Raw genomic sequence first — 24,588 nt, 5'->3', positions numbered from 1 at the left:
ATTGGGGGGATCATGGGCATCTTCCAAGAAATTCCTTAGTTTCATCCTAGGCTAGCCATTGCATCTCCATGCTCCTTGAGGGGGATAAGCCCCAAGCATCACTGACCTGGGATTCATGGCAGGGGCTTGGGGAGGGATAAAGTTATTGCAGATGGCTGCTGGCACCAAATGTTTCTAGTTGGCATGACCCCAGTCACAAAATGTTCCAGAACCCCATCTGCACATCCAGCCTGTGGTACAAGGAAGCCTGGATTTTCACTTATCCAGCTGTCAGAAGCCTTGGTGAACAAGGTACATGGTCAGGCATCTGAGGCACTCTCTGGCAGGGGCTCCGAGGAACAGGCTGTGGGGGATGGGGTGCCATGCATAACCTCCTTGCTGAATGAAGACTCCCAAAAAATCAGGGAGACACTGACTGCCAGCAACTTCTGCTTTGGGCTCAATAGAGTCCTGGGGCCAGAGACCCCTAAGGCTTCTCTAGGAAAAGGGAAGGCTAAATACACAATGCAAAATACAAAGAACACCCAAGTTTTCAGATCCTCATAAAACAAGAAAAAAAAAATCCCAAATAACACCGTTGTAGGTTATCCTACATGCTAGGTTACATTTTCTCCCCTTCTTTCTAGTTAAGCCCATAACCGAGGCTCATTCTAACCTAACTGCACCCAGGGAACGCACCTACTGTGTGCTGGTCTGTACAGTAGTGCGTACCCTTACTAGCAAGGCTAGTAAGGATTCCATTAGCTTGCCAAGCTGAGCAAAGAACCAAGGAAAGAACCTTCCCCAAAGGGCACTGGGTGCCTCTGGAGGGATCCCCCCACTGGAATCTAACTCTGGCATGCACCTGGCATCCTGCTGTCAGCCTGGACAGGCTTCACCCCACCCTCTTCCTCCTTGTTCTTTTACAAGTGATGGTAGGCGAGGTAACTGCTTCAATTCCATTCACAGTGCTTGCAAATAAAACAAGGAACTCTTGGCACAAATGGGCCACGAGAAGCTCATTCTCAACTTGCAAATAGCTTCTAAAGTACAGACACTAAACCTCCTTTCCTCCAGGCAAACAGTCCAGCCCTTTTCAGCAGATGATATTTGCTTCCTGAGGTTGCTCAGGGTTAAATTATTACACTCTCTTCGAGGACTCCGAAGCGAGAACTTAAAATCTGCCGTGTCAAAGGCCCTCTGCTCAGATCCAATTAAGCCTTGGAAGCTCCCTCCTTCTGGCAGATTCCCTTTCAAAAGGTCTCTGATCTGAGGACCAGGAAAGGCTGCTGTCTCCGGAGACCACCCTTATTTGGCAGGAAAACAGTCCCAGCCATTGAAATGCCAGGATGACTCGTTTTGTATATTGACATGAAAGGAGGGTTGAAGGCTTGATCATTTTGAAGAGCTGTGCCTTAATGTGGGCTTCGTGGTGAGTCATTTTTGAGTGAGTTTATTTGAAAATTTCCTACTCAGTGTAAAGGAGTTTCAGGTGGCTGTGTCCGGTTCACAAATAATACTGTTTCTCTAAGCTATTTCCGAATAAGGCTTTACTGAAATGTGCTCAAGCCACAGAAAAAAAACAGCCTGCACGAGCTGAACTCATAGAGTCAGCTTTGGCTGGCTTTGGATCTCCCGACCCTGGCTTCATTCCCAAGAGGAACCCCACTGAATTCATTTGGAAGGATCTGGGGTCAGCCCAGGTGCCGAGGCTGAAGGCCAGTTAAAGGCCAGGAGGGACGCACAGCACCAAGTGCTGGCCCTTTATTCCTGAGCAGAGACTGGAAGAAAGCTGGCTGCAAAGGCAGAGCTATCCAGCCGAGTCTCCACCTAGGAAACGATGGAGCCGGCCCCAGCTCTGTCTGTCGCGTAGCATGACATGTAAACACGAATTCGGTCTCAGCTTTTAAAGACAATTCCCCTTCCTTCCAGGTTGAAGAAAAATTTTGAAAAATACAAGGAGACGATCCTCTGGATTATGAGGAAACGTGAAAGTAAGAGCTCCTCTCCCCATTTTCCATCCGATCACCTGGTTCCCCCGGGTGCTTCTTGCCGTCTCCCACCTTCCCCCTTGTCCCTCAAGGAGGCAGAAATGCTCGTTCCCTCACTTGAGCATCCATTGGGCCAGTAAAGTCTCAGCTGCCAGGGACTAAAATACGGAGCAAGCCAAACACAGTCTGGGACTTCAAGGGGCTTATCCTTTGATTGTGATGAGGGTGGCAGGGAGGGCAGGAGGCGAAGATAAACAGGAAAGCAGGGAATTTGCACATAAAATAGTTAATGCTTTGGTGGGAAGGGGATACTATAGGACCACACAAGAAGGCATCTAACCTTTATTGGGGGAGGTTCTAAGAGTCATTAACACAAAGTTTAAGAAAGAAATAGCCCCTTACCAGATACTAAAGGCATCCTAAAGGAAATCAGTCCTGAATATTTACTAGAAGGACTGATGCTGAAGCTGAAACTCCAATACTTTGGCCACCTGATGCTGAAGCTGAAACTCCAATACTTTGGCCACCTGACGAGAACTGACTCATCTGAAAACACCCGGATGCTGGGAAAGATTGAAGGCGAGAAGAGAAGGCAACCACAGAGGATGAGATGGTTGGATGGCATCACCGACTCAATGGACATGGGTTTGAGTAAACTGTGGGAGTTGGTGATGGACAGGGAGGCCTGGCATGCTGCAGTCCATGGGGTCGCAAAGAGTCGGACACAACTGAGCAACTGAACTGGACTGAAAGGCATTGGAGGTCCAGCTGTTAAGACTTGCCAATCATGGACTCTGCCAGCTTTGGGGGTCTAATCAAAAACTCTGAGCCAAGAGCCTAAGCTACCAGGCTACTTAATTCAGAAACTCCAAACCACCAGCTGGAACATCTTTCAGATGACCAGATCCCACTGACATAGAATTGGCAACGACAGCCAGAGCTGACACACCTCCTCCATCACGGCGCTCTTTCTTGCTGAGCCAGGACAAAACCCCAGGTTCCCTCTCAAGAAGTGCTCCCATCCCCATACCAGTAAGTATATGCCCTGACCTAACTCCTGTAGAATGACTGCTGTGGGCAGCCCCTTGTCTCTGAACCCTCCTATTTCCAAGCCAAGGATGGCTTCGCAGGCATGTGAGCTGTGCAGGTACACAGGCCCCCACACTTAGGGCCCTGCGCTTGCTTTTAATGCTCGGCTGTCACTGTCTTGAAATCCTTCATTAATTTATTTTGGTTGCCTAACATGCGGGGTTCTAGTTCCCTGACCAGGGATCAAACCCATGCACCCTGCACTGGGAGGGCAGCGTCTTAACCACTGGACCACCAGGGAAGTCCCTGAAATCTTGAATAATTTTAAAACAAGGATACCTGCACTTTGAAATTATATATCCTCTCCCGTGGGTGAAAAGAAGTGGGAGATACTACACAGCTCGTGTCTTGAGCCAGCAGACCCCAAAGCTCCCCGTGTGAAGGACACAGGCCTGCGGCCCGTCTCTGGGCAGCAGCCTCCAAGCAACATCACTTCAGAGGAACCTGACAGGTCTCTGCAGCCAGCCTGACCCCACTTTAAGGAAACTGAGGCTCAGACAGGCAGCCTAACACCTCCCCCATTAAAGACAGAGCTGGTTATACAGCACAAACCAAAAAATCCGTGCTTCTAGCCGTCTGACAGGGGAAAAAAATGAGCATATCTGTGTCCCTTGTTACCGTGACCATTTCAGGAATGCTGTCTGTTCATTTCTGACTGACCCTCAGGAAGAGCAGCCGGGCTCACATTCGCCTCCCCCTGCACAAATCGCCTCCACTCCAGAAGGAAGCACCGAGAAGGGCTCCTCCGAGGGAGACTGAGGCCCGCGTCCAGACCTCTCACAAAGCGCTCTCATCGACTCTGCCCCCACCCACCTCTCTCCTCATCTCCCTGAGGACAAGCTCCTCTCTGAGCTCTAAGGAGCAGCCTCCTCCCATTCCTCAGGGGCACACAGCCATGTTCTCCTCTCCCCAAGCCCCACTCCACACCTCTCCAACATCACCAACACCACCTCAGACACCTTCATTGCCCCAGTGTCCCTGACTCCCATCCTCTCCTTTCTCAGTCCTTTCTTCACATTCTTTCCAGCAAAATCTTTTCAAAACACTTCCCTGGCCCTCCACTACCTCCAGGAAAATTCCACATTTTCCCCACGTGGCTTCAAAGGCCCTCGCTCTTGTCCATTCCAGACACACTGGCTTTTCTGTTATTCATCACATGAGCAGCCCTCCCTGACACAGGGCCTTTGAACGTGCGGTCCTCTGGCTAGAGCACTCTGCACGCCAATATTCTTGTGACTTGCTCCCTCACTTTATTCAGGTCTCTGCTTAAAAGTCACCTTCTCAGAAACTGTTTCTTTGGCTACCCTTTACAAACCAGTGTGCACACACGCACAATCATTTTCCATTCTTCTCATCTGCTTACCGTTTCTTTGGGGCACGCCTAGCCACCAGCAGGTGAAGTTCTCACCTGTTCACTTGTGTAGCATCCAATGCCCCTACTAGAACGGGCAGCAGGCTCTGTGCCACCCCCGGTACCTAGGACAGCTTTGGGCATACGTGAACACAATGGATATTTCCTGAGTGAGTGAATAAAGGAATGACCTAGCCCTGCCTCTCTCTCCAGAGTTACCGTTATTACTAAGCTGGTCTCACGCTAGCCTTCAACCACGCAGCACTTATGCTAGGAATCCACCTGGCAAACTAGAGACAATTTCCACTGTGCACAACCTCCAGGCCTGGATAGGGTCCCTGTGTGCTCCGATGGCACCTTGCCCTCTGTGTTGGCAACCTCAGAGTTCCTGGGGTGAAATTCTAAATCAGCCGCTGTAAGATAGCATCACCGACTTCAGGGACACGAGTCTGAGTAAACTCCGGGAGACAGTGAAGGCCAGGGCGTGCTGCAGTCCATGAGGTCGCAAAGAGTTGGACATGACTGAGCAACTGAACGACGAGAAGCAGAGGGCAAGGAAAGGCCTGAGAGGCGGTCCCCTCCAAATTGTAGGTGGCAGGTTTAAAAAGCAAGAGAACTTACACCCGACGTGTGCATTTCTCTGGTGGCACAAGACTTGTGGATTTCCACCTCCACTGGCCAGACTCTTACAGTTTAAATGGAGGCCTTACCTGACTTCAGGGAGGCATCCATCCAGGTAGGCTCAACAACACAGTGCCCGCGAAGCTGCATCCTTACAAAGGGTTCCCAGTGTGGGAACCGTGGGCAGAACGTACATTCCAAGGACCGGGAAGGGGGTGGGGAGACTTCCATGCCCCGTCCAGCTCCTGGGTCAACAAGCTGTCACGTCCTCTCCAACACCTCCTCCAACGCTGGGCTGGACCCAATGGTGGGACAACCAAGCTCTCTTAACTGCTGCTAAGTCACTTCAGTTGTGTCCGACTCTGTGCGACCCCACAGACGGCAGCCCACCAGGCTCCGCCTGGGATTCTCCAGGCAAGAACACTGGAGCGGGTTGCCGTTTCCTTCTCCAATGCATTAAAGTGAAAAGTGAAAGTGAAGTTGCTCAGTCGTGTCTGACTCTTAGCGACCCCATGGACTGTAGCCCACCAGGCTCCTCCACCCATGGGATTTTCCAGGCAAGTAGTCCTTGCTAGCTTACTCCAAAATTCAATAGTTATAAAAATGGACTGAAATGAAGACTAAAAAAAACCCTGCTGCTGCTGTGAAAACTAAGTGGGATACTTTTGAGAAGATTCAATAAGAAAGTAGCTATGAAAAAAAAAGTAAGTAGCTTTACAAATACTGCTTAGAACTAGGTGTGCACCAAACATACACAAAAGGCTGGGGGATATACAGATTTTTTTTTCAAGTCTACAATCCTGCACTCAAACTATGTAGAAACTGCCAAAGTTGAAAGTGATAGATGATAAATTATGAATGGGGTTTGAGCAAACGTGATCACAGAGTCCTGCAGTTAAAATTGGTGTGTTAGCTACCACGTATAAAATAGCTAGCTAGTGGGAGCCTGCTAATACAGCACAGCAAGCTCAGCTCAGTGCTCTGTGATGACCTAGAGTGGTGGGATGGGGGTGTGGGAGGGAGGCTCAACAGGGAGGGAATATATGTATACATACAGCTGATTCACTTTGTTGTACAGCAGAAACTAACAAACATTGGAAAGCAATGTCCTCCAATTAAAAATAAAATTTTAAAATATTGTTAGTATACATTTGTGTTTTAAGTTAAAATAGCATGCTTAAGGCAATGGCACCCCACTCCAGTACTCTTGCCTGGAAAATCCCATGGATAGAGGAGCCTGGTAGGCTGCGGTCCATGGGGTCGCTAAGAGCCAGACACAATTGAGCGACTTCACTTTCACTTTTCACTTTCATGCATTGGAGAAGGAAATGGCAACCCACTCCAGTGTTCTTGCCTGGAGAATCCCAGGGATGGGGGAGCCTGGTGGGCTGCCGTCTATGGGGTTGCACAGAGTCAGACACGACTGAAGCGACTTAGCAGTAGCAGCATGCTTAAGGCATGTTTCCTTTTTTTTTTTTAATGACTCCCACTTTAGCCTGTTTTTCTCAATTACCAGACTCAGCAGCCTCACTTGTTCCTGGCACATGGCTGGTGTGTCACCCCTCGCATCCCCAGGTCTGGACTGTGTGGCATTCACCATGGTGTCAGGCATCTGACACTGAGCTGGCACCTCACAGGCCCTTAATAATTGTGTGTGGAATGAAAGAATGAATGGGAAAAAATGAGAGAGCTTGGGGAAATATGGTCGATATCCCAACTCCTCAAACTCTCTTTGGGTTCCTTGAGAGAAATAGATCTAAGTTTTCTTTCTCTTTTCTACCAAAGCCATATTTAGCCAAAGGACTGCAGAGAGCACGTTCACGTTTCACTTATGTAATATACCACCACAAGACGAGGAGGAGGAGGTGGAGCCAGAGAAAGAAGTCAAAAAAGCTCGTCCTGTTGTTCGCCGTACAAAGACGTTAGAACTAGATACGGACTGGATCAACAGCAAGCTTAAGGTAATGCCCTGGTGTTTGCATTTTGTCCAGGGTTTTTTTTGTTGGTTTGGCGTTGGGGGTGGGGGTTTACTGCATTTAGAAAAGGCAGAGGAACCAAAGATCAAATTGCCAACATCCATTGGATTATCAAAACAGCAAAAGAGTTCCAGAAAAACATCTACTTCTGCTTTATTGACTATGCCACAGGCTTTGACTGTGTGGATCACAATAAACTGTGGAAAATTCTGAAAGAGATGGGAATACCAGAACACCTTACCTGCCTCCTGAGAAATCTGTATGCAGGTCAAGAAGCAACAGTTAGAATCAGACACAGAACAACAGACTGGTTCCAAATTGGGAAAGGAGTATGTCAAGGATGTATATTGTCACCCTGCTTATTTAACTTATATGCAGAGTACATCATGCGAAATGCCGGGCTGGAGGAAGCACAAGCTGGAATCAAGATTGTTGGGAGAAACATCAATAACCTCAGATATGCAGATGACACCACCCTTATGGCAGAAAGTGAAGAGGAACTAAAAAGCCTCTTGATGAAAGTGAAAGAGGAGAGTGAGAAAGTTGGCTTAAAACTCAACATTCAGAAAACTAAGATCATGGCATCCAGTCCCATCACTTCATGGCAAATAGATAGGAAAACAGTGGAAACAGCGACAGACTTTATTTTCTTGGGCTCCAAAATCTGCACAGATGGTGACTGCAGCCATGAAATTAAAAGATGCTTGCTGCTTGGAAGAAAAGTTATAACTAACCTAGATAGCATATTAAAAAGCAGAGACATTACTTTACTGAGAAAGGTCTATCTAGTCAAAGCTATGGCTTTTCCAGTAGTCATGTATGGATGTGACAGTTGGACTATAAAGAAAGCTGAGCGCCAAAGAATTGATGCTTTAGAACTGTGGTGTTGGAAGAGACTCTTGAGAGTCCCTTGGACTGCAAGGAGATCCAACCAGTCCATCCTAAAGGAAATCAGTCCTGAATATTCATTGGAAGGACTGATGCTGAAGCTGAAACTCCAATACTTTGGCCACCCAATGGGAAGAAATGACTCATTGGAAAAGACCCTGATGCTGGGAAAGATTGAAGGCAGGAAGAGAAGGGGATGACAGAGAATGAGATGGTTGGATGGCATCACTGATTCAATGGACATGAGTTTGCGCAAGCTCCGGGAGGTGGTGATAGACACGGAAGTCTGGCATGCTGCAGTCCATGGGGTCACAAAGAGTCAGACACGACTGAGCAACTGAACTGAACTGGGGGTGGGGGGGCTGGGGGTGGTTCAGGTGGGACATATACACATATCCTCAGAAAGCTGTCAGGAAAAATACACAATGTGAACACAAACAAGACAAATATGTCCCATATACACGAGGCACAGCTGAGTGTGTGGTTTATCACAGATTGGCCAGGACTTTAACTGGGATCATTGTCATTGAAACACTTCTCTTTGCAGGGCCTACAGTAACCAACTGGTTGGAATTGGGAGTAGAGGAAAGTAAATCTATAATATGTAGGTCCCTCCCTTAACAAATTTAAAATCTATATCAAAAAGCAATTGCATGGTGAATGTGTATGTGAACTGTGGTACATCCATACAATGGAATATTAGTGCTGAAAAGAAATGAACTATCAAGCCATGAAAAGACATGGAGGAAACTTAAATTTGTATCACTAAGTCTAGGAAGCCAATCCAAAAAGGCTACATATTGTATGATTCCAATTAAACGACACTATGGGAAAGGCAAAACCATGGCGGCAGTAAAAAGACCCAGTGGTTGGCAGGTATCTGGGAAGAAGGATGAACAGGAGGAGCACAGCGGGCTTTCAGGGCCATGCATACATTCTGTATTGTAACGGTAGATATGTGTCATTAGTACTGCTCTTTAGTCACTAAGCCATGTCTGAGCCTTTGAGACCCATGGACTGTAGCCCACCAGGGTCCTCCGTCCATGGGATTCTCCAGGGAAGAATACTGGAGTGGGTTGCCATTTCCCTCTCCAGGGGATCTTCCCGACCCAGGGATTGAACCTGTGTCTCCTGCGTTGCAGGTGGATTCTTTACAGCTGAGCCACCAGGGAAGACCATATGTCATTATGTATTTGTATAAACCCACAGAATGTAGAATACCAGGAACGAACCCCAGTGTAAACTATGGACTCTGGGTAATGGTGATATGCAGTGTAGATTCTTTGTATAAATGTACACCACGGTGTGGGATGCTGATAGTGGGGGGAGGCTGCGCATGTGTGTGGGGGTGCAGAGAATTTATGGGGAATCTCTGTATTTTCTACTCAATTTTGCTGTGACCTGCTCTAAAAAATAAAGCCTATCTGTAAAAGCCAATCACATGGTATATTTATAAAGATGGACACTATAAAGCCATGAGTGAAAACTAATTTCTGTAAATATATACTGAGAACGTACAGTGCCCCAGGCCCTCTTCTAGGTGCTGGAGCCACAAGGGTGAACAAACAAAGCCTTGGGAGCCAGGGAACTTACGTTTTAGTTGAGCACACAGCCAACGTAACGGAGGATGAGATGGTTGGATGGCGTCATTGACTCAATGGACATGAGTTTGGGTAAACTCCAGGAGTTGGTAATGGACAGGGAGGCCTGGCGTGCTGCGGTCCATGGGGTCACAGAGAGTCAGACACGACTGAGTGACTGAACAGTCAATGCACAAAATTCTGTTCAGTGCCAAGGCAGGTATTGTTAGGTGCCGCAGGAAGGCAAGCAGGATGAGAGGCTCTAGAGTTGCTGGGCTGAGAAAGGAGTAACTGTCATGCTTTTAGTGCAATTGCAGAAGTGCCATTTGAGCCTAGGCAGGCACGAAAAGAGGGAGTGAGCCACTAGAGACTTGGAGGAGGAGTGTCCTAGGCAGAGCTAACACATGCAAAGGCCCTGAGGCCCCTAGCCTCAAGGACAGTGGTGAGCAAGTGAGAAAGGGATGGGAAATGAGCTCGGTGTTTAGGTCAGGTAGAGCCTTGTGGGTCCTGGTTTTATCCAAAGGATGCTGTGGAGCCACTGGAGGGGCTAGAGCAGGAGGAACATCATCTGGCTTAAGCTCTGGAAGAATCTTTCTGGCTGCTCTATGGAGAACAGGCTTAAGGGGGCAAGAGGAAAGGCAGAAAGTTCAGCTGGAAGCCAGGTATTAATGCAGGTGAGAGATGACGTGCATCTCTACTAGGCTGGTGAAGGAGGTGGTGAGAAGCTGTCTCACTGGGCGTATGTTTTAAGTAGCCCTGACTAATAACACAACCTCTGTGCTTAAGACCATTATGTATGTTTTTCTGGGTCTCACTCTCTTGAATTGTAAATTGAAGATAAGAAGACCATACTTATCCCACAAAATCGTTGGAAAAAGCTAAGTCTACATTATATGCAGAGGTGCTTTAAAAGCTGCATGATGTTACATAAATGTTAGTTTCTCATGTGTTCTCCAATTTACTAAGTGATAATACAGCTTTTTCTCAGTTGCTCAGGCCAAAATTCTTAGATTCCTCCATTTGGCTTTGTGTGGTATATTTCCCAGTGAGGGAAAATGGAATGACTCTATCTCTGTGTCAGGGATTTTTCTTTGCCCGTGGCTTCTTGTTTTTAGGAAAATGTCATTCCATGACAAGTGAATTTGATGAGAGAAGAAAGTGTATCGAGAAATTCTGGCTTCGGGTGGCTTTATGAAAATAAGACCTAAAATATAAAATCCTCCCCCGTGAGCAAAATCTAGAAGCTTCTTACCAGTTCTAAGGAAGAAACCAACCATAGATGTCCTTATAAAGTGCTTTCTTTAGGGTAAAAAGAGAGAGAGAGCAGTGATTTGTAGAGTAAATGAGCAAGGTGGCTGGGAGCTTAATGGCTGGAGGTGGTGCGTTTCCAAGGATGAGCCTGTGGGCTGGGGGGCCGCAGGGACAGACTGTGGGAGTCTGGCTCCCCTTTCATTGGATAGCCTTGTGTAGGTCACTCAGTCATGTCTGACTCTTTGCAACCCCATGGACTGTAGCCCGCCAGGCTCCTCTGTTCGTGGGATTTTCCTGGCAAGAATACTGGAGCGGGTTGCCATTTCTTATTCCAGGGGATCTTCCCCATCCTAGGGATCAGGCCGGCGTCTCCTGTGTCTCCTGCATTGGCTGGCCGATTCTTTACCACTAGCGCCATCTAGTGGAGGCGCCTCTCTTAAATGGGGGAAATGATAGCGCCTCCTATAGGGTCACTGTGTTGTAGAAGTCACATGCTGAGCGCAAACGCTGGATGTGGGGACAGAGTCAGTTACAGGATCTTCATCATCACCTGGTGAAGCGGTTCCTGGGCATTGAAGGCCACGCCCTGCGGAGTCCACAGCAGCTCATCAACCAGCTGCACCTTTTTCTTTCATTGTCTCAGATTTTGGCACTTTGCAGTGAGCTCTCTTGAGTGAAGGATTCTTCAGTCATTAAAAATAAGAGCTTGAAAACCACTGATCTAACACCTCCTCTCCTCTGAAGTCGCTCAGTCGTGTCCAACTCTTTGCGACCCCATGGACTGTAGCCTACCAGGCTCCTCCGTCCATGGGATTTTCCAGGCAAGAATACTGGCGTGGGTTGCCACTTCCTTCTCCAGGGGATCTTCTCAATCCACAGATCGAACCCAGGTCTCCTGCATTGTAAGCAGGCTTTTTACTGTCTGAGCCACACCTAGCTAGAGTAATGCAGGATAAAACATGACCGGAAAAGGCATCCTGCTACAAACACCTGGGAAATTCAAATAAAATGTAAAAAGAAAAAAAGTCCTTTTAAATGTATAGTATTTAAATGCAGAAGTATATATGTACAGTATTTAAATCTATAGTATATAAGAGTATATTGGAGAAGGAAATGGCGATCCGCTCCAGTATTCTTGCCTGGAAAGTCCCACGAACAGAGGAGCCTGGCCGGCTATAGTCCATGGGGTAGCAAAGAGTCGGACACGACTGAGCACACATACACACATAGAAGGGTATATGAGAAAGTAAGGGAGGTAATACCGGAAACAGAAACTGGAAAACGAGAATAGTGAAAGTGACTGAGGTGTGGGAAGCAGGAGAAAAGGCTTGCCTTTTAATGTCTGATGGGGCCTCCAAGCCCCTGGAGGACACGCATCCTTCTCAGGCACAAGTGAAGTAGCTACAGTAAGTGGTGACACATTTAACCACAGAACACTTTGCAAACACTAAAGAGCTGATACCAGGACTTTCCTGGTGGTGCTGTGGCTAAGACTCCTCCTCACTGCCAATGCAGGGGACCAGGGTTCAATCCCTGATCAGGGAACTGGATCCAACTTGCCACAAGTGAGACCCAGCACAGCCAAAGATGGAGGTGTGGGTGGGAAGCTGATACCATATGTACTCTGCTCTCTTATCCCTGCGGATTTTTTTTAGTATTTCTGTATAAATTTTTGGCTGTGTCGGGTCTTAGTTGCGGTTTGCAGGCCTAATTGCCCTGAGTCGTGTGGAATCCTAGTTCCCCGACCAGGGATCGAACCTGCCTCCCCTGCATTGGAAGGTGGGTTCTTAACCACTGGACCACCTGGGAAGGCCCAACCCTGTGGATTTTAATTGGTAATATTAACAACGTAGCCAAAAGCAACTCGTACATTTGCAAACTCAAATACACACCTGTAAATGACCTGTGTGTCAAAGAGGAAAGCATATTGGCAATTTAAAATACTCAGAATGAAATGAAAGGTGAGTATCTACACTTGGAGGAAAGAGCTAAAATTTTGAGAGAAATGTTATAGCTTTAAATGCCTATCTTAAAGAAGAGGAGAAGAGGGTCGTGAAGAAGCAGCAAGATGGAAATCAATGAGCACAATGTTCAATTCAAGGAATTAGAAGAAAAATACATAGTCTAACATAGAAAACCCACAGAAAGCAGCCGTATGTAGAAAATAATGCTGGGAACAAAAATTGATACACTGGAAAACAAAAAAATATTAGAACAAGCAAACCAAAAGGCTGGGTCTTTGAAAAAAATGAGTAAAATAAGCAAATCTCCAGGCAAATGATCCAGAAAAAAGAAAAAAGAAAACATATACATGCTATAAAGAATGAAGACAAAGGCATGACTAAGAGACATGCATGTGTGCATGCTCAGTCGTGTCTGACTCTTTGGACTGTAGCCCTTCAGGCTCCTCTGTCCATAGGATTCTCCAGGAGAGAATACTGGAGTGGGTTGCCAATTCCTCTTCCGGGGGATCTTCCCCACCCAGGGATCAAACCCACGTCTCCTACATCTCCTGCATTAGCAGGCAGATTCTTTACCACTGAGCCACCTGGGAAGCCCAACTTAGAGACAGTAGAAGGTTTTTGAAAATATTATATCACAAAATTTTATGACAAAAAATTTGAAAATTTACATAAAATAAACAATTTCCCAGAAAAATAGAATTCACTAAAACTGATTCAAACAGAGATACAATACCTGAATATACTAATGTTATCAGTGAAACTGTGCCTCCCTAGATGTTTAAATCCTAAACCCCACTGACGCAGATTATGACATTGTTTGGAAAATTGGTAATTAGTTCAGATGAGGTCATGCTGGAGTGGGGTGGGCCCCTAACCCAGTATGACTGGTGTCCTTATGAAGGACAGTGAAGGCTGAGACTCAGGGAAGATGGAGCCGGATGTCGGAACCCTGCATACACAAACCAAGAAGAGTAAGGACAGCAGGTCGTCACCAAGGCTGGGAGAAAGCATGGAATAGATTCTTCCTCTGAGCCTCTAGAAAGTACTGACCCTTCCGACCCCTTGATTTTAGACTTCTGGCCTCCACGGCTGTGAAAGAATAAATTTCTACAATTTAAAATTGCCCAGTACTTTGCTGTGGTAGCCCTGTGAAATTAATATAACTGATAACCATTAGATTGAAATGATAGTTTAAAACCTGCACACATAAACACAGAGTGGTCCATTTCAGCTTCCTCAACACCAAGACAGGTAAACCAGGCCCCTGCGAAGGTTCCCTTCTGGAATCCCCAGCAAGTTGGTGGTGCTGATGGGTAGGGGAGTGATGGGTGGGTGGCATGCAGGAATCAGAGAGTAAATAGACCCATGTCAAGCCTTCTGGTGACAACACAGGCTTCTCTCTTCTCCCTAGGTACTTCAAGGTGATGGAAAAATAATTCTCTACCCCGATGAGATTATCTTCCAAATTCTCTTTCCTGATGGATCAGGCCAGATATAGTATCCACTGGAACACAGGGACAAATACGATGCCAGGAAAGTTTGTGTTTCCGGGCCGGGGCATGGGTTTTATTGGGGCCTGCATCGCTCTGCAGGGCTCTCTGCCTTCTGCAGGGGACCCCAAGGGACTACTTGTGCCTTAACCATCTCCCAGTTACCCATCGGGACACCTGGCTATGCTCATCCTCAGTATAAAAGAAGGCAAGTCCATGTACATCATTCTGGAAGACAGTGCAAAAACATGCATCCGGGCCTTTATCAACAACTCTGGCCATGCCACCTTCCATGATGAAAATGGAGACATCTGGTAAGCCTGGGGCATGAGTCCCAAACACCCCTCCCTGCGGAGAAGCACTGTGAGTAAGGTTTTGATTCCCAGTCTGCACAGCCGTCCTCTTTCTGGGTAAGCCTTTCTCTCGGTCATTCACTTAGAATTCGTCTATCCAACCCATACGTGGGGAGCTGGGTGTCGTGATGAGCCTGTAAGACAGGTCCCTGACCTCAGATGGTGCCTCAGCCATTTTGCACCATTGCTTCCCCTCCAGGACATAGCAGTCACAGACTCAAAAGCTGGAGTAAGCTTTAGGTTTCGTCTCCTCTCACTTAAGAATCAAACTTCACGAGAATGACCTTAGAAAGATCCAGTGCCCCCTCTGTTCCAGGTGCCGCAGAGAGAAAGGTATGGTTAGTGCACTGGAGGTACATGTATTGTATTTTAAAAACATAACTTCTAAAAATTTCATTGTAACTAACTTGGCTGTTATGTTCCCGTTTCTGGTAATGGTAGGGAACCTCATCTTACCCATTCAAGGTAATTCAGTCACTTTAGAACTTTTCTCCATCTCTTTGGTGTAAGAACTCTGTCTTTTCAGGATTTCTCCCTTGACTTCTGTTCTAGTGGTCACAAAGTGGAGAATGCCTAGTCTCTTGAGCCAACTTTATACTTCTTGATAGTTAAGGCCAAATTTTAATTCCAAAGAAATATTTTCACCCTCCAGGCCTTGGTTTTTAGGAATATTTTCCCTGTTATGAGGTTTTCAACACCATTTGCTAGTTGACTACTTTCTACTCAGGTGTATCTGCTCTTCCTAGAGGGCCATTTGTATAGAAATTAATGTCTATAATATTACAAAGCTACAGTAATTAAAATGGTGTGGTCCTGGCACAAAAGCAGACATATGGATCATTGGGACTGAACAGAGAGCCCAGAAATAAACCCACACATCTACAATTAATCTTCAACAAGGGAGGCAAGACTATACAATGGAGAAAAGACAGTCTATTCAGCGAGTGGTGTTGGAAAAGCTGGACAGCCTCATGTAAATCAACGAAGTTAGAACACACCATCACATCATATACAAAGATAAACTCAAAATGTTTTAAAGACCTAAATATAAGACATGACACCACAAAATTCCTGGAAGAGAACATAGGCAATATCTTCTCTGACATAAATCATCACAATATTTTCTTAGATCAGTCTCCCAAGGCAAAAGAAATTAAAGCAAAAATTAACAAATGGGGCCTAATAAAACTTGAAAGCTTTTACACAGCAAAGGAAACCATAAACAAAATGAAAAGACAATCCATGGACTGGGAGAAAATATTTACAAATGATGCAACCAACAAGAGTTTAGTTTCCAAAATATACAAACAGCTCATGTAATTTAATATAAAAAACAAACAAACAACCTAACCAAAAAAAAAAAATGGGCAGAAGCCTTAAACAGACATTTCAAAGAAGATCTACAGAAGGATAATAGGCACATGAAAAGATGCTCAACATCACTTATTATTAGAGAAATGCAAATCAAAAGTACAGTGAGATATCACCTCACATCAGTCAGAATAGCCATCATTAAAAAGTCTACAAATAATAAAAGCTGGAGAGGGTGTGGAGAAAAGGGAACCTCCTACATTGTCGGTGGGGATATAAACTGGTGCAGCCACGATGGAAAACAGTATGGAGGTTCCTAAAAAACGAAAAATAGAGCTACCGTATGATCCAGCAGTCCCACTCCTGGTCATATGTCCAGAAAAGGTGAAAAACCTAATCCAAAAAGAAGTCCATCAACAGATGAATGGATAAGAAGATGTAGTGTGTGTGTGTGTGTGTATGTATGTATATGTATATATATGTGTGTGTGTATGTATGTATATGTATATACATATATGTGTGTATGTATGTATATATATACAGTGGACTATTACTCAACCATAGAAGAGAATGAAATAATTCCATTTGCAGCAACATGGATGGACCTAGAGATTATCATACTAAGTCAGAGAAAGACAAATATATATCACTTATATGTGAATTCTAAAAAAATAATACAAGTGAATTTATGTACAAAACAGAAACATACTCACAGACAGAGAGAACAAACTTATGGTTGCCAAAGGGGAAAGGGTGGAAGGAGGACAGACTAAGAATATGGTATTAACAGATACACACTGCTATATATAAAATAACCAACAAGGATGAACTGTACAGCACAAGGAACTAATATCTCGTAATAACCTGTGATGGAAAAGAATCTGTATATAAAACTGAGTCACTTTGCTATATATATACCTGAAACTAACACAATATTCTTTTACTTTATTTTAATTGGAGGCTAATTACTTTACAATATTATAGTGGGTTTTGCCATACATTGACATGAATCCGCCATGAGTGTCCATGTGTCCCCCATCCTGAACCCCCCTCACCTCCCTCCCCATCCCATCCCTCCCTCAGCGTCATCCCAGTGCATCAGCCCCAAGCACCGTCTCATGCATCGAACCTGGACTGGCGATCTGTCTTACATATGGTAATATATATGTTCCAATGCTATTCTCTCAAATCATCCCACCCTCACCTTCTCCCACAGAGTCCAAAAGACTGTTCTATACATCTGTGTCTCTTTTGCTGTCTCACACATAGGGTCATCAATACCATCTTTGTAAATTCCATGTATATGCATTAATATACTGTATTGGTGTTTTTCTTTCTGACTTACTTCACTCTGTATAATAGGCTCCAGTTTCATCCACCTCATTAGAACTGATTCAAATGTATTCTTTTTAATGGCTGAGTAATACTCCATTGTGTATATGTACCACAGCTTCCTTATCCATTCGTCTGCTGATGGACATCTAGGTTGCTTCCATGTCCTGGCTATCATAAACAGTGCTGCAATGAACATTGGGGTACACGTGTCTCTTTCAATTCTGGTTTCCTCAGTGTAACACAAATATTTTAAATCAACGGTATGTCAACAAGAAAAGTGTTTTTAAAAGAAAGACTTTGCTGTCTTAAAGTGAGAAGAAAGCACTGCATACAAGAAGCACCAAGGAATGGGGCCAAGAAACTTTATCTCCAACAGTATCTGCTACACACAGTAGGGGCTCTTCTCCTAAATATCGTTAAATATTGGAAATAAGAGACCATGAGGAAAATCTGCTTTTATTTTCTTGATAAGGAAACTTCAGTTCAGTCGCTCAGTCATGTCCGACTCTTTGCAACCCCATGAATCACAGCACACCAGGCCTCCCTGTCCATCACCAACTCCTGGATTTCACCCAAACTCATGCCCATTGAGTCGGTGATGCCATCCAGCCATCTCATCCTCTGTCGTCCCCTTCTCCTCCTGCCCCCAATCCCTCCCAGCATCAGAGTCTTTTCCAATGAGTCAACTCTTCGCTTGAGGTGGCCAAAGTACTGGAGTTTCAGACTTAGCATCAGTCCTTCCAATGAACACCCAGGACGGTCTCCTTTAGGATGGACTGGTTGGATCTTCTTGCAGTCCAAGGGACTCACAAGAGTCTTCTCCAGCACCACAGTTCAAAAGCATCAATTCTTTGGCACTCAGCTTTCTTCACAGTCCAACTCTCACATCCACACATGACCATTGGAAAAACCATAGCCTTGACTAGACAGACCTTTGTTGGCAAAGTAATATCTCTGCTTTTTAATGTGCTGTCTAGGTCAGTCATAACTTTCCTTTCAAGGAGTAAGCATCTTTTAATTTCATGGCTGCAATCACCATCTGTAGTGATTTTGGAGCCCCCAAAAATAAAGTCTGACACTGTTTCCACTGTTTCCCCATCTATTTCCCATGAATACCAGACCACCTGACCTGCCTCTTGAGAAACCTGTATGCAGATCAGGAAGCAACAGTTAGAACTGAACATGGAACAACAGACTGGTTCCAAATAGGAAAAGGAGTCCGTCAAGGCTGTATATTGTCACCCTGCTTATTTAACTTCTATGCAGAGTACATCATGAGAAACACTGGGCTGGAAGAAGCACAAGCTGGAATCAAGATTGCCGGGAGAAATATCAATAACCTCAGATATGCAGATGACACCACCCTTATGCAGAAAGTGAAGAAGAACTAAAAAGCCTCTTGATGAAAGTGAAAGAGGAGGGTGAAAAAGTTGGCTTAAAGCTCAACATTCAGAAAACTAAGATCATGGCATCCAGTCCCATCACTTCATGGCAAATAGATGGGGAAACAGTGGAAACAGTGGCTGACTTTATTTTTTTAACTTGGGTGCAGAAAAAATGATGAGTCGTTTGCCCCGAGTCATACATAAAGTCCCAGGAAAGAGGTTTTATGGAATTTTTGACTCGGCTTGAACTAAAGCAGTATTTTCAATGATCAAATAAAGTTTGCAAGAGAAAGCACATCTTAGGGCAGCACACCCAAACCCAGGGGGAAGGGCGGTGCTGAAAGCTGGGGAAAGGCTGTTCCCTGCCCCCTACCTCAAGATTCCGATTCTGCCCGTCTGGGGCGGGGCTGGAGAGGGGCCTTCTCTGTACAGGTGCTTCATCCTCACAGATACCCCATGAGCAACATACTGTTATTATCTGCATTTTACCACTGAAGCTGAGGTACAGAGAGTTTAAGTAACTGGCCCAGAGTCACACAGCTTGCAAGTGACCAAGTCAGGCTATGAACCTAGAAAGTCTGACTCCAGAGACCGGGTTGTTTTGTCTTTTTTTGTTGTTTGTTTTTTTAATTGGAGGATAATTGCTTTACAAAAGTCTAGGTTTTTTTCTAATTCATTACACGCATCACAGCTTCTCGGCTAGGTGAAGAGGGGTGTGGTCGACAGGCTGGGCTCAACGGTGAAGGGACTTAATAGTTTGCACTTGGCTCAATGGGAGTGGGAAGCAACAGGAGGACCTAGTGTTGGGGACTGACCAGAAGGTGACCGAGGCTGCCCTGAGCAGGTCTGAGCCGGCCTCTCCCTCTGAGCCGAACTTAAAGGCCCCTGGACAGCTTGGATGAGGCCTGGCAGGTGATCTGAGTGACCCAGGCTGCCCCAAAGCCCGCCTTCTCCTGACTAGCCCAGGGCTCAGATTCTCTCCCCTTCTGTGTTCAGTTCCCGAGAAAATCTTCTGCACCGGTTCTCAGGACAGACCGGTGGGATGTGAAAAGCAGAAGCCAGGGCAGACGGATATATGATGGGCTTGAAATGCCAGGAGAGGATGCTCGCAGGAGAGCAGGGCTTGGGCTGGGAGAGGGAGGAACCCACCAGTCCACACTCACCCACGGCTGGTTATGCGGGCACCAGGCGCCATGCGGGGACAGCATCCGCCCAGGAGCCACACGGATGGGGACCCTGCACTCCGGACTTCCAATTATGTTTCCATATTAGTGGGAAGGACGGATGATAAGCAAGGATGGCCGATTCTCATTATTCAAGATAGTTCAGTTCTGTCAAGTCTCCAGGACATGAACTAGCAAACGCTGAACCGTTGCTTCCAGGGGAAGGATGCCTGTATACACGTTACATAGAGTCACAAACGTGCACGGGGCAGAATTTGAGTTGCCTGGTGCGCACGTTCCCAGCTGCTCTGCTTTCTTGACGCAACTCTTAACACGGGAAACGGGATGGAGCCGGGAGGGGAAGGGCAGGTGGTGCTGGGAAGTCCAGCCCTGGGGCTGGTGGGAGCCAGGATGGGGTGTTTCTAGGACGTGAGCGTATCCATGTATGTGCTGCTGCGGTGCTTGCCCAGTCATGTCTGACTCTTTTACGACCTCATGAATTTAGCCCGCCAGGCTCCTCTGTCCATGGGATTCTCCAGGCAAGAATACTGGCGTGGGTTGCCATTTCCTCCTCCAGGGGATCTTCCCGACCCAGGGATCGAACCTGCATCTGCTGCGTCTCCTGCATTGGCAGGCGGGTTCTTTACCACTGAGCCACGTGGGAAGTCCCCATAATGTATATACACACACCTCTTTCCCTGGGGAGCAATGGTTTACTATTTGCTAACTCCGTGTTTGAGGCAACTTTATGGAGTCTAATTATAGCAAATAATGAGAATTAACGTGTATTAGTAAATTATACGAAGAAACCTAACTAAGGCTGAATTGTCATACTGGGACCCAGAGGGGCTGGTCAAGGAGGGCTTCTCGGAGGAGGTGACATTTAAGCCAAGACTTAGAACCCACTGTACCACACAGGCTGGAAGAACACTTTCTCCAGGGAGCGGGAACAGCATGGCAAAGCCTTGAGGAGGTCAAAAGCACACATGACCCGGAACCGAAAGGAGCGACTGGGTGTGAGGGGCTAGGGGCAGGCCTTGGCTGAGGGGCTGCACCTAGTCTGGGTTCTGGGGGCAGAGGCTGGGCCAGGCGGGAGCCGGGGAAGGGCAGGCCTGCATTGCAGGGGGAGGCCACGCCCCCCAGCCCCTCCCACCCCGGGCCCAGCATTGCGGCTGGCTGATGCCTTCTTGGTCTAGGTTGAGCCTGAGCCAAAACCTGGGCTACTACTTCGCCAAAGATGAGTACCAGAAGGCCTGGAACTGGTGGGATCTCAGCCTCCACGTGCACGCGCCCCCCATCCAGCCCATCTCCCTGAAAATCAACCAGTACATCGAGGTGCAGATCAGGAGCCAGGACAAGATCATCTTCCACTTCACCCACCGCAAGAAGCACATTTGCTTAAACCTGGGCACCAAGTACAAGGTTCGGCCCCAACTCCCCACCTTGTCTGCCAGGCGGGAACCGCCTGCTCCTGGCCACTGCGGGTTGGGGGTGGTCCACGCCCTGGCCTCCGGGCTATGTTCTGCCTCAGCCCAGCCCCTAGGGAAACGAGACCAGCTTCAGGGACCGACGTGTGACCATGTACAAAGGCCGTCATTTCCTAGAGGGGTGGGATGTGGAGGGTGGGAGGGAAGTTCAAGAGGGAGGGGACACTGACAGCCAATTCACGTTGTATGGCAGAAGCCAACACGACGTATGTAAACAAAGAGGCAATCAGCTAACATCCGAACACCCTGAGATTCAGAGTTGAGGAAACTGACATCCTCATCCTGGACAGGCCCCAGGGGAGCCCCAGATGGAGGTGGGGCTCACGGGCAGACATTGGCCCCCTGGCTGTGGCAGGGCTGTCTCCTGCTGCGCTAGGGAGTCCGTGGGGAGCAGCCAGATGCCCCCAGGAGGGCACAGCCTTTGGTTTGGGGTCAGGTTGGCATGTGGCCTCAGCCCAATCACCGTAGCCTGTGTGTCCAGAGGCACAGGTCAAGTGTCTTGGGGAAGCAGAAGAAACGTCACTGGAGGCAGGACTGGGCACTCAGGTTTGCCCTGGAGAGACTCGGTCCTGGAAGGGTCCAAGAAGACTCTGCCCACAGGGTCCCAGTCCTGCTGTGGGGGGCACGTGGTATCCGGGCAACATTAATCCTCACCCAGCCTTCTGTGAATTCCCCCAGTACATTACCCTGGAGGTGCTGAGCGAAATGAGAAAGAAATCAGTTCTGGAGATGGAAGTCAGCCCCACGGCTCAGAAGATCCAGATCCTTCTGGGGAAAATGAGTAGGATCCTGAGGCTGTTGACCATCCCCGACTTGGAAAACTTCATTTGGTGCGTCAAGATCTTGCCAACAAGGCGACACAGGTCCGAGCAGGAGCTCGATCCCGCCAAGCTCAAGCCATCCCCCAGTTGTCCCAGAGGGGCTTTGGCAGGTGCTGGATGTCTGGGGGAGGTGGAGTTGTCAAAAGCCCCAAGGAAACTCCCAAAGCCCTAAGCTGTATCTCATGAGAGCTGGTGTGTAATTTGGTACCTACCACAGCTCCTTGGTTTGGTGGGGCAGAGTTCTGGGGGGTGGGGGGCAGAGACAGGACTGACAGCATCTGTGGTTGGGCACAGAAGACTTAAGCATGTGCCCTGAGGGTATCAGAGGCAAATTGTTTCAGAGAATACATGTCAACACCTGTCCCGCTGGCTTCTACTGGTCATTTGAATGCAGAAGTTCTTTCTAGTCCTTGGGTTGACTCAAGACACAGACTATCTCAAAGCCTAGCTCCACCCATTGTTGACTGTGTGACCTTGGGCATGTAGTTTCCTCCCTCGGTTTCCTCACCTGTAAAATGGGTCTAGAAACAGTAGCCTCACAAACACCCCCTCTTCTGCCCCTGCCAAGTCAGAGGGACACTCAGTAAAGCAGCACCAGCCTGCAGCCAGTCCCTCAACTGGGGGAGGGAAGCCCAAAAGGACCCACAATCAAAGCCTCTTCAATCTCTGGGCCCCTTTTGGTCACTGGTAACAGTTACCAACTCGAGTAGGTAAAGCAAAATGGGAAACGTGTGATCTGGGTGGAAGGTGCAGTGGGTCTCCGGTCCAGAAAGGACTGGTGTGTGGGAGGCCTCCAGAGCCAGGACTATCATTCTCAGCTCAGCGACACTCGTCTTATTCCAAAGACGTGCTTTCTAGGCATCTCAGTTTGTGTGGCTTTGTCTCCTGATCTTTCTCAAAGACTCCAGTGGTCTCCGATTGGCCTGGCTTGATTAGGTCACTCTTGGTTCAATCCAGTGTGGTAGGGAGAGCGAGGTTATGTCTTCTAACCATAGCTCCTAGTTGATGTCAAGCATGGGGAGGGGCAGTCGTTTCTAGAAAAGGGGGGGTTGGGAGCTGAGGGTCCTGTACAGCATGCCTTTTCTACATCCCTGAGACACTGCAGACTTTCCAAAATGACCCCAACTGCAGCCTGAACCAAAAGAGTGTGGGAAACCCCTTCTTCCTTGCTCAGCCTAGCAACTAGCCAATCCCTGCTGTGAACACACAAGCCCTACTTTTGCAGCTGGACTCTCCTGCCTCCAAACCCTCACCAAAGTCCCATCCTCACTCCAAACCCAGACAACTGTGCGCCTGGGGTGGGTCCGGGGTGGTCGGGCTGGTAGCAGCGGGCCCTACTGGCCACTTCCCCTCTGACTCTCACATCTTATTGGCACGTAGCATCACCAGCTACTACTACAGTTACTTTGCTGCCAGGCGGTGAGCCACAAACGCTGCCAGTGACCACTGTGGGGAGCAAAGCATCACGGGCCAACCTCCACATTTACGGAGCTTGTTGGTTTACACCTTTGCTGGGTGTGGGCAGGGGCCCCTTCTCTTACCAGGCGCTGGAGACAGAAGCTCCGGGGTCGAGTCTCAGCAGCAAATAAATCCTCCAGGCCTGCCCACATCTCAAAGCCCCGACGTTTCTCCAACATGTGCCCTGGAAGCCGATGGTCCTGGTGGGAGTCTTGGCACCGCCACATGCCAGCTGTGCGACCTCAACCAACGCAGGGAGCCCCTCTGGGACTCCATTCCCTCCTCTGTAACAGGAGGACAACCACAGAACACAGCTCGCAGGTAGAGGATGAGAACAGATGGTGTTGGGGAAGTGCTCGGCATGGGGCTTCCCAGCTGTGAGCGCTTAGGATCATCAGCCAGTGCCTCCCCTGGTCCTGCTCCTTCCAAGAAACCCAAAAGCGTGACTCACCCCATAATGCAGAGATTGTCAACAGGTGGTCTTGAAGAGGCATTGGGTTTGGTCAGCTCCCTGTTTTAAAATATTCTGACTTCCCTGCTGGTCCAGTGGCTAAGACTTTGCACTCCCGATGCAGGGGTCCCGGGTTCTATCTCTGGTCAGAGAACAAGATCCCGCATGCTGCTACTAAAGATCCCGTGTGCCGCAACTAAGACTCAGCACAGCCCAGCAGATAAATAAATATCTCTTCAAAATCTTCAGGGACTTCCCTGGGTGGTGGCTAGGACTCCGAGCTCCCAACGCTGGGGTTCCTGGGTTCAGTCCCTGGTCTGGGAACTGGGTCAAACATGCTGCAACTAAGACCCAGAACAGCCAAATAATTGAATAATAAATATTAAAAAAAATCTTTAACCATTAAAATATCTTGTTGCCAGCACTTACTTAGATGCGATATTTCACAGAGATTTTTTGCATTTCTAACTTCTCTTGCAGCTGTTGCTCTGTGTGAGTCTTATCATGGACCAGACAGAATAACCCAGCAGCCAGGGACTACTTCATAAGGAAAAGTGAGGCCCCTAACCGATGAAGAATGTAGTGAAAGCAGCTAGGTGACCGGGAACTAGAAAAACCCAGCCCCCACCCTCTGTGTTAGCTTG

The 24,588-nt window shown here is 47.5% G+C and overlaps 1 protein-coding gene across 3 annotated transcripts in view; it reads left to right on the top strand.

Annotated features, from left to right (window-relative positions):
* ERICH6B (glutamate rich 6B) overlaps positions 1-24,182 on the top strand; it is a 77,753-nt gene extending 53,571 nt beyond the window's left edge. For all 3 annotated transcript variants that reach the window (XM_061434552.1, XM_061434553.1, XM_061434551.1), the window contains 6 exons: positions 1,912-1,973; positions 6,817-6,992; positions 14,102-14,187; positions 14,342-14,494; positions 20,924-21,149; positions 21,893-24,182. In XM_061434552.1, the coding sequence (XP_061290536.1) occupies positions 1,912-1,973; positions 6,817-6,992; positions 14,102-14,187; positions 14,342-14,494; positions 20,924-21,149; positions 21,893-22,207 (1,018 nt within the window). In that variant the 3' untranslated portion in view covers positions 22,208-24,182. The remainder of the gene's footprint in view (positions 1-1,911; positions 1,974-6,816; positions 6,993-14,101; positions 14,188-14,341; positions 14,495-20,923; positions 21,150-21,892) is intronic.
* Positions 24,183-24,588: the final 406 nt, after the last annotated feature.

The sequence above is a fragment of the Bos javanicus genome, chromosome 12, assembly GCF_032452875.1.
Source record: "Bos javanicus breed banteng chromosome 12, ARS-OSU_banteng_1.0, whole genome shotgun sequence".
NCBI classification, from domain to species: Eukaryota; Metazoa; Chordata; class Mammalia; order Artiodactyla; family Bovidae; genus Bos; species Bos javanicus.
This window is presented reverse-complemented; position numbering and strand designations above follow the sequence as displayed.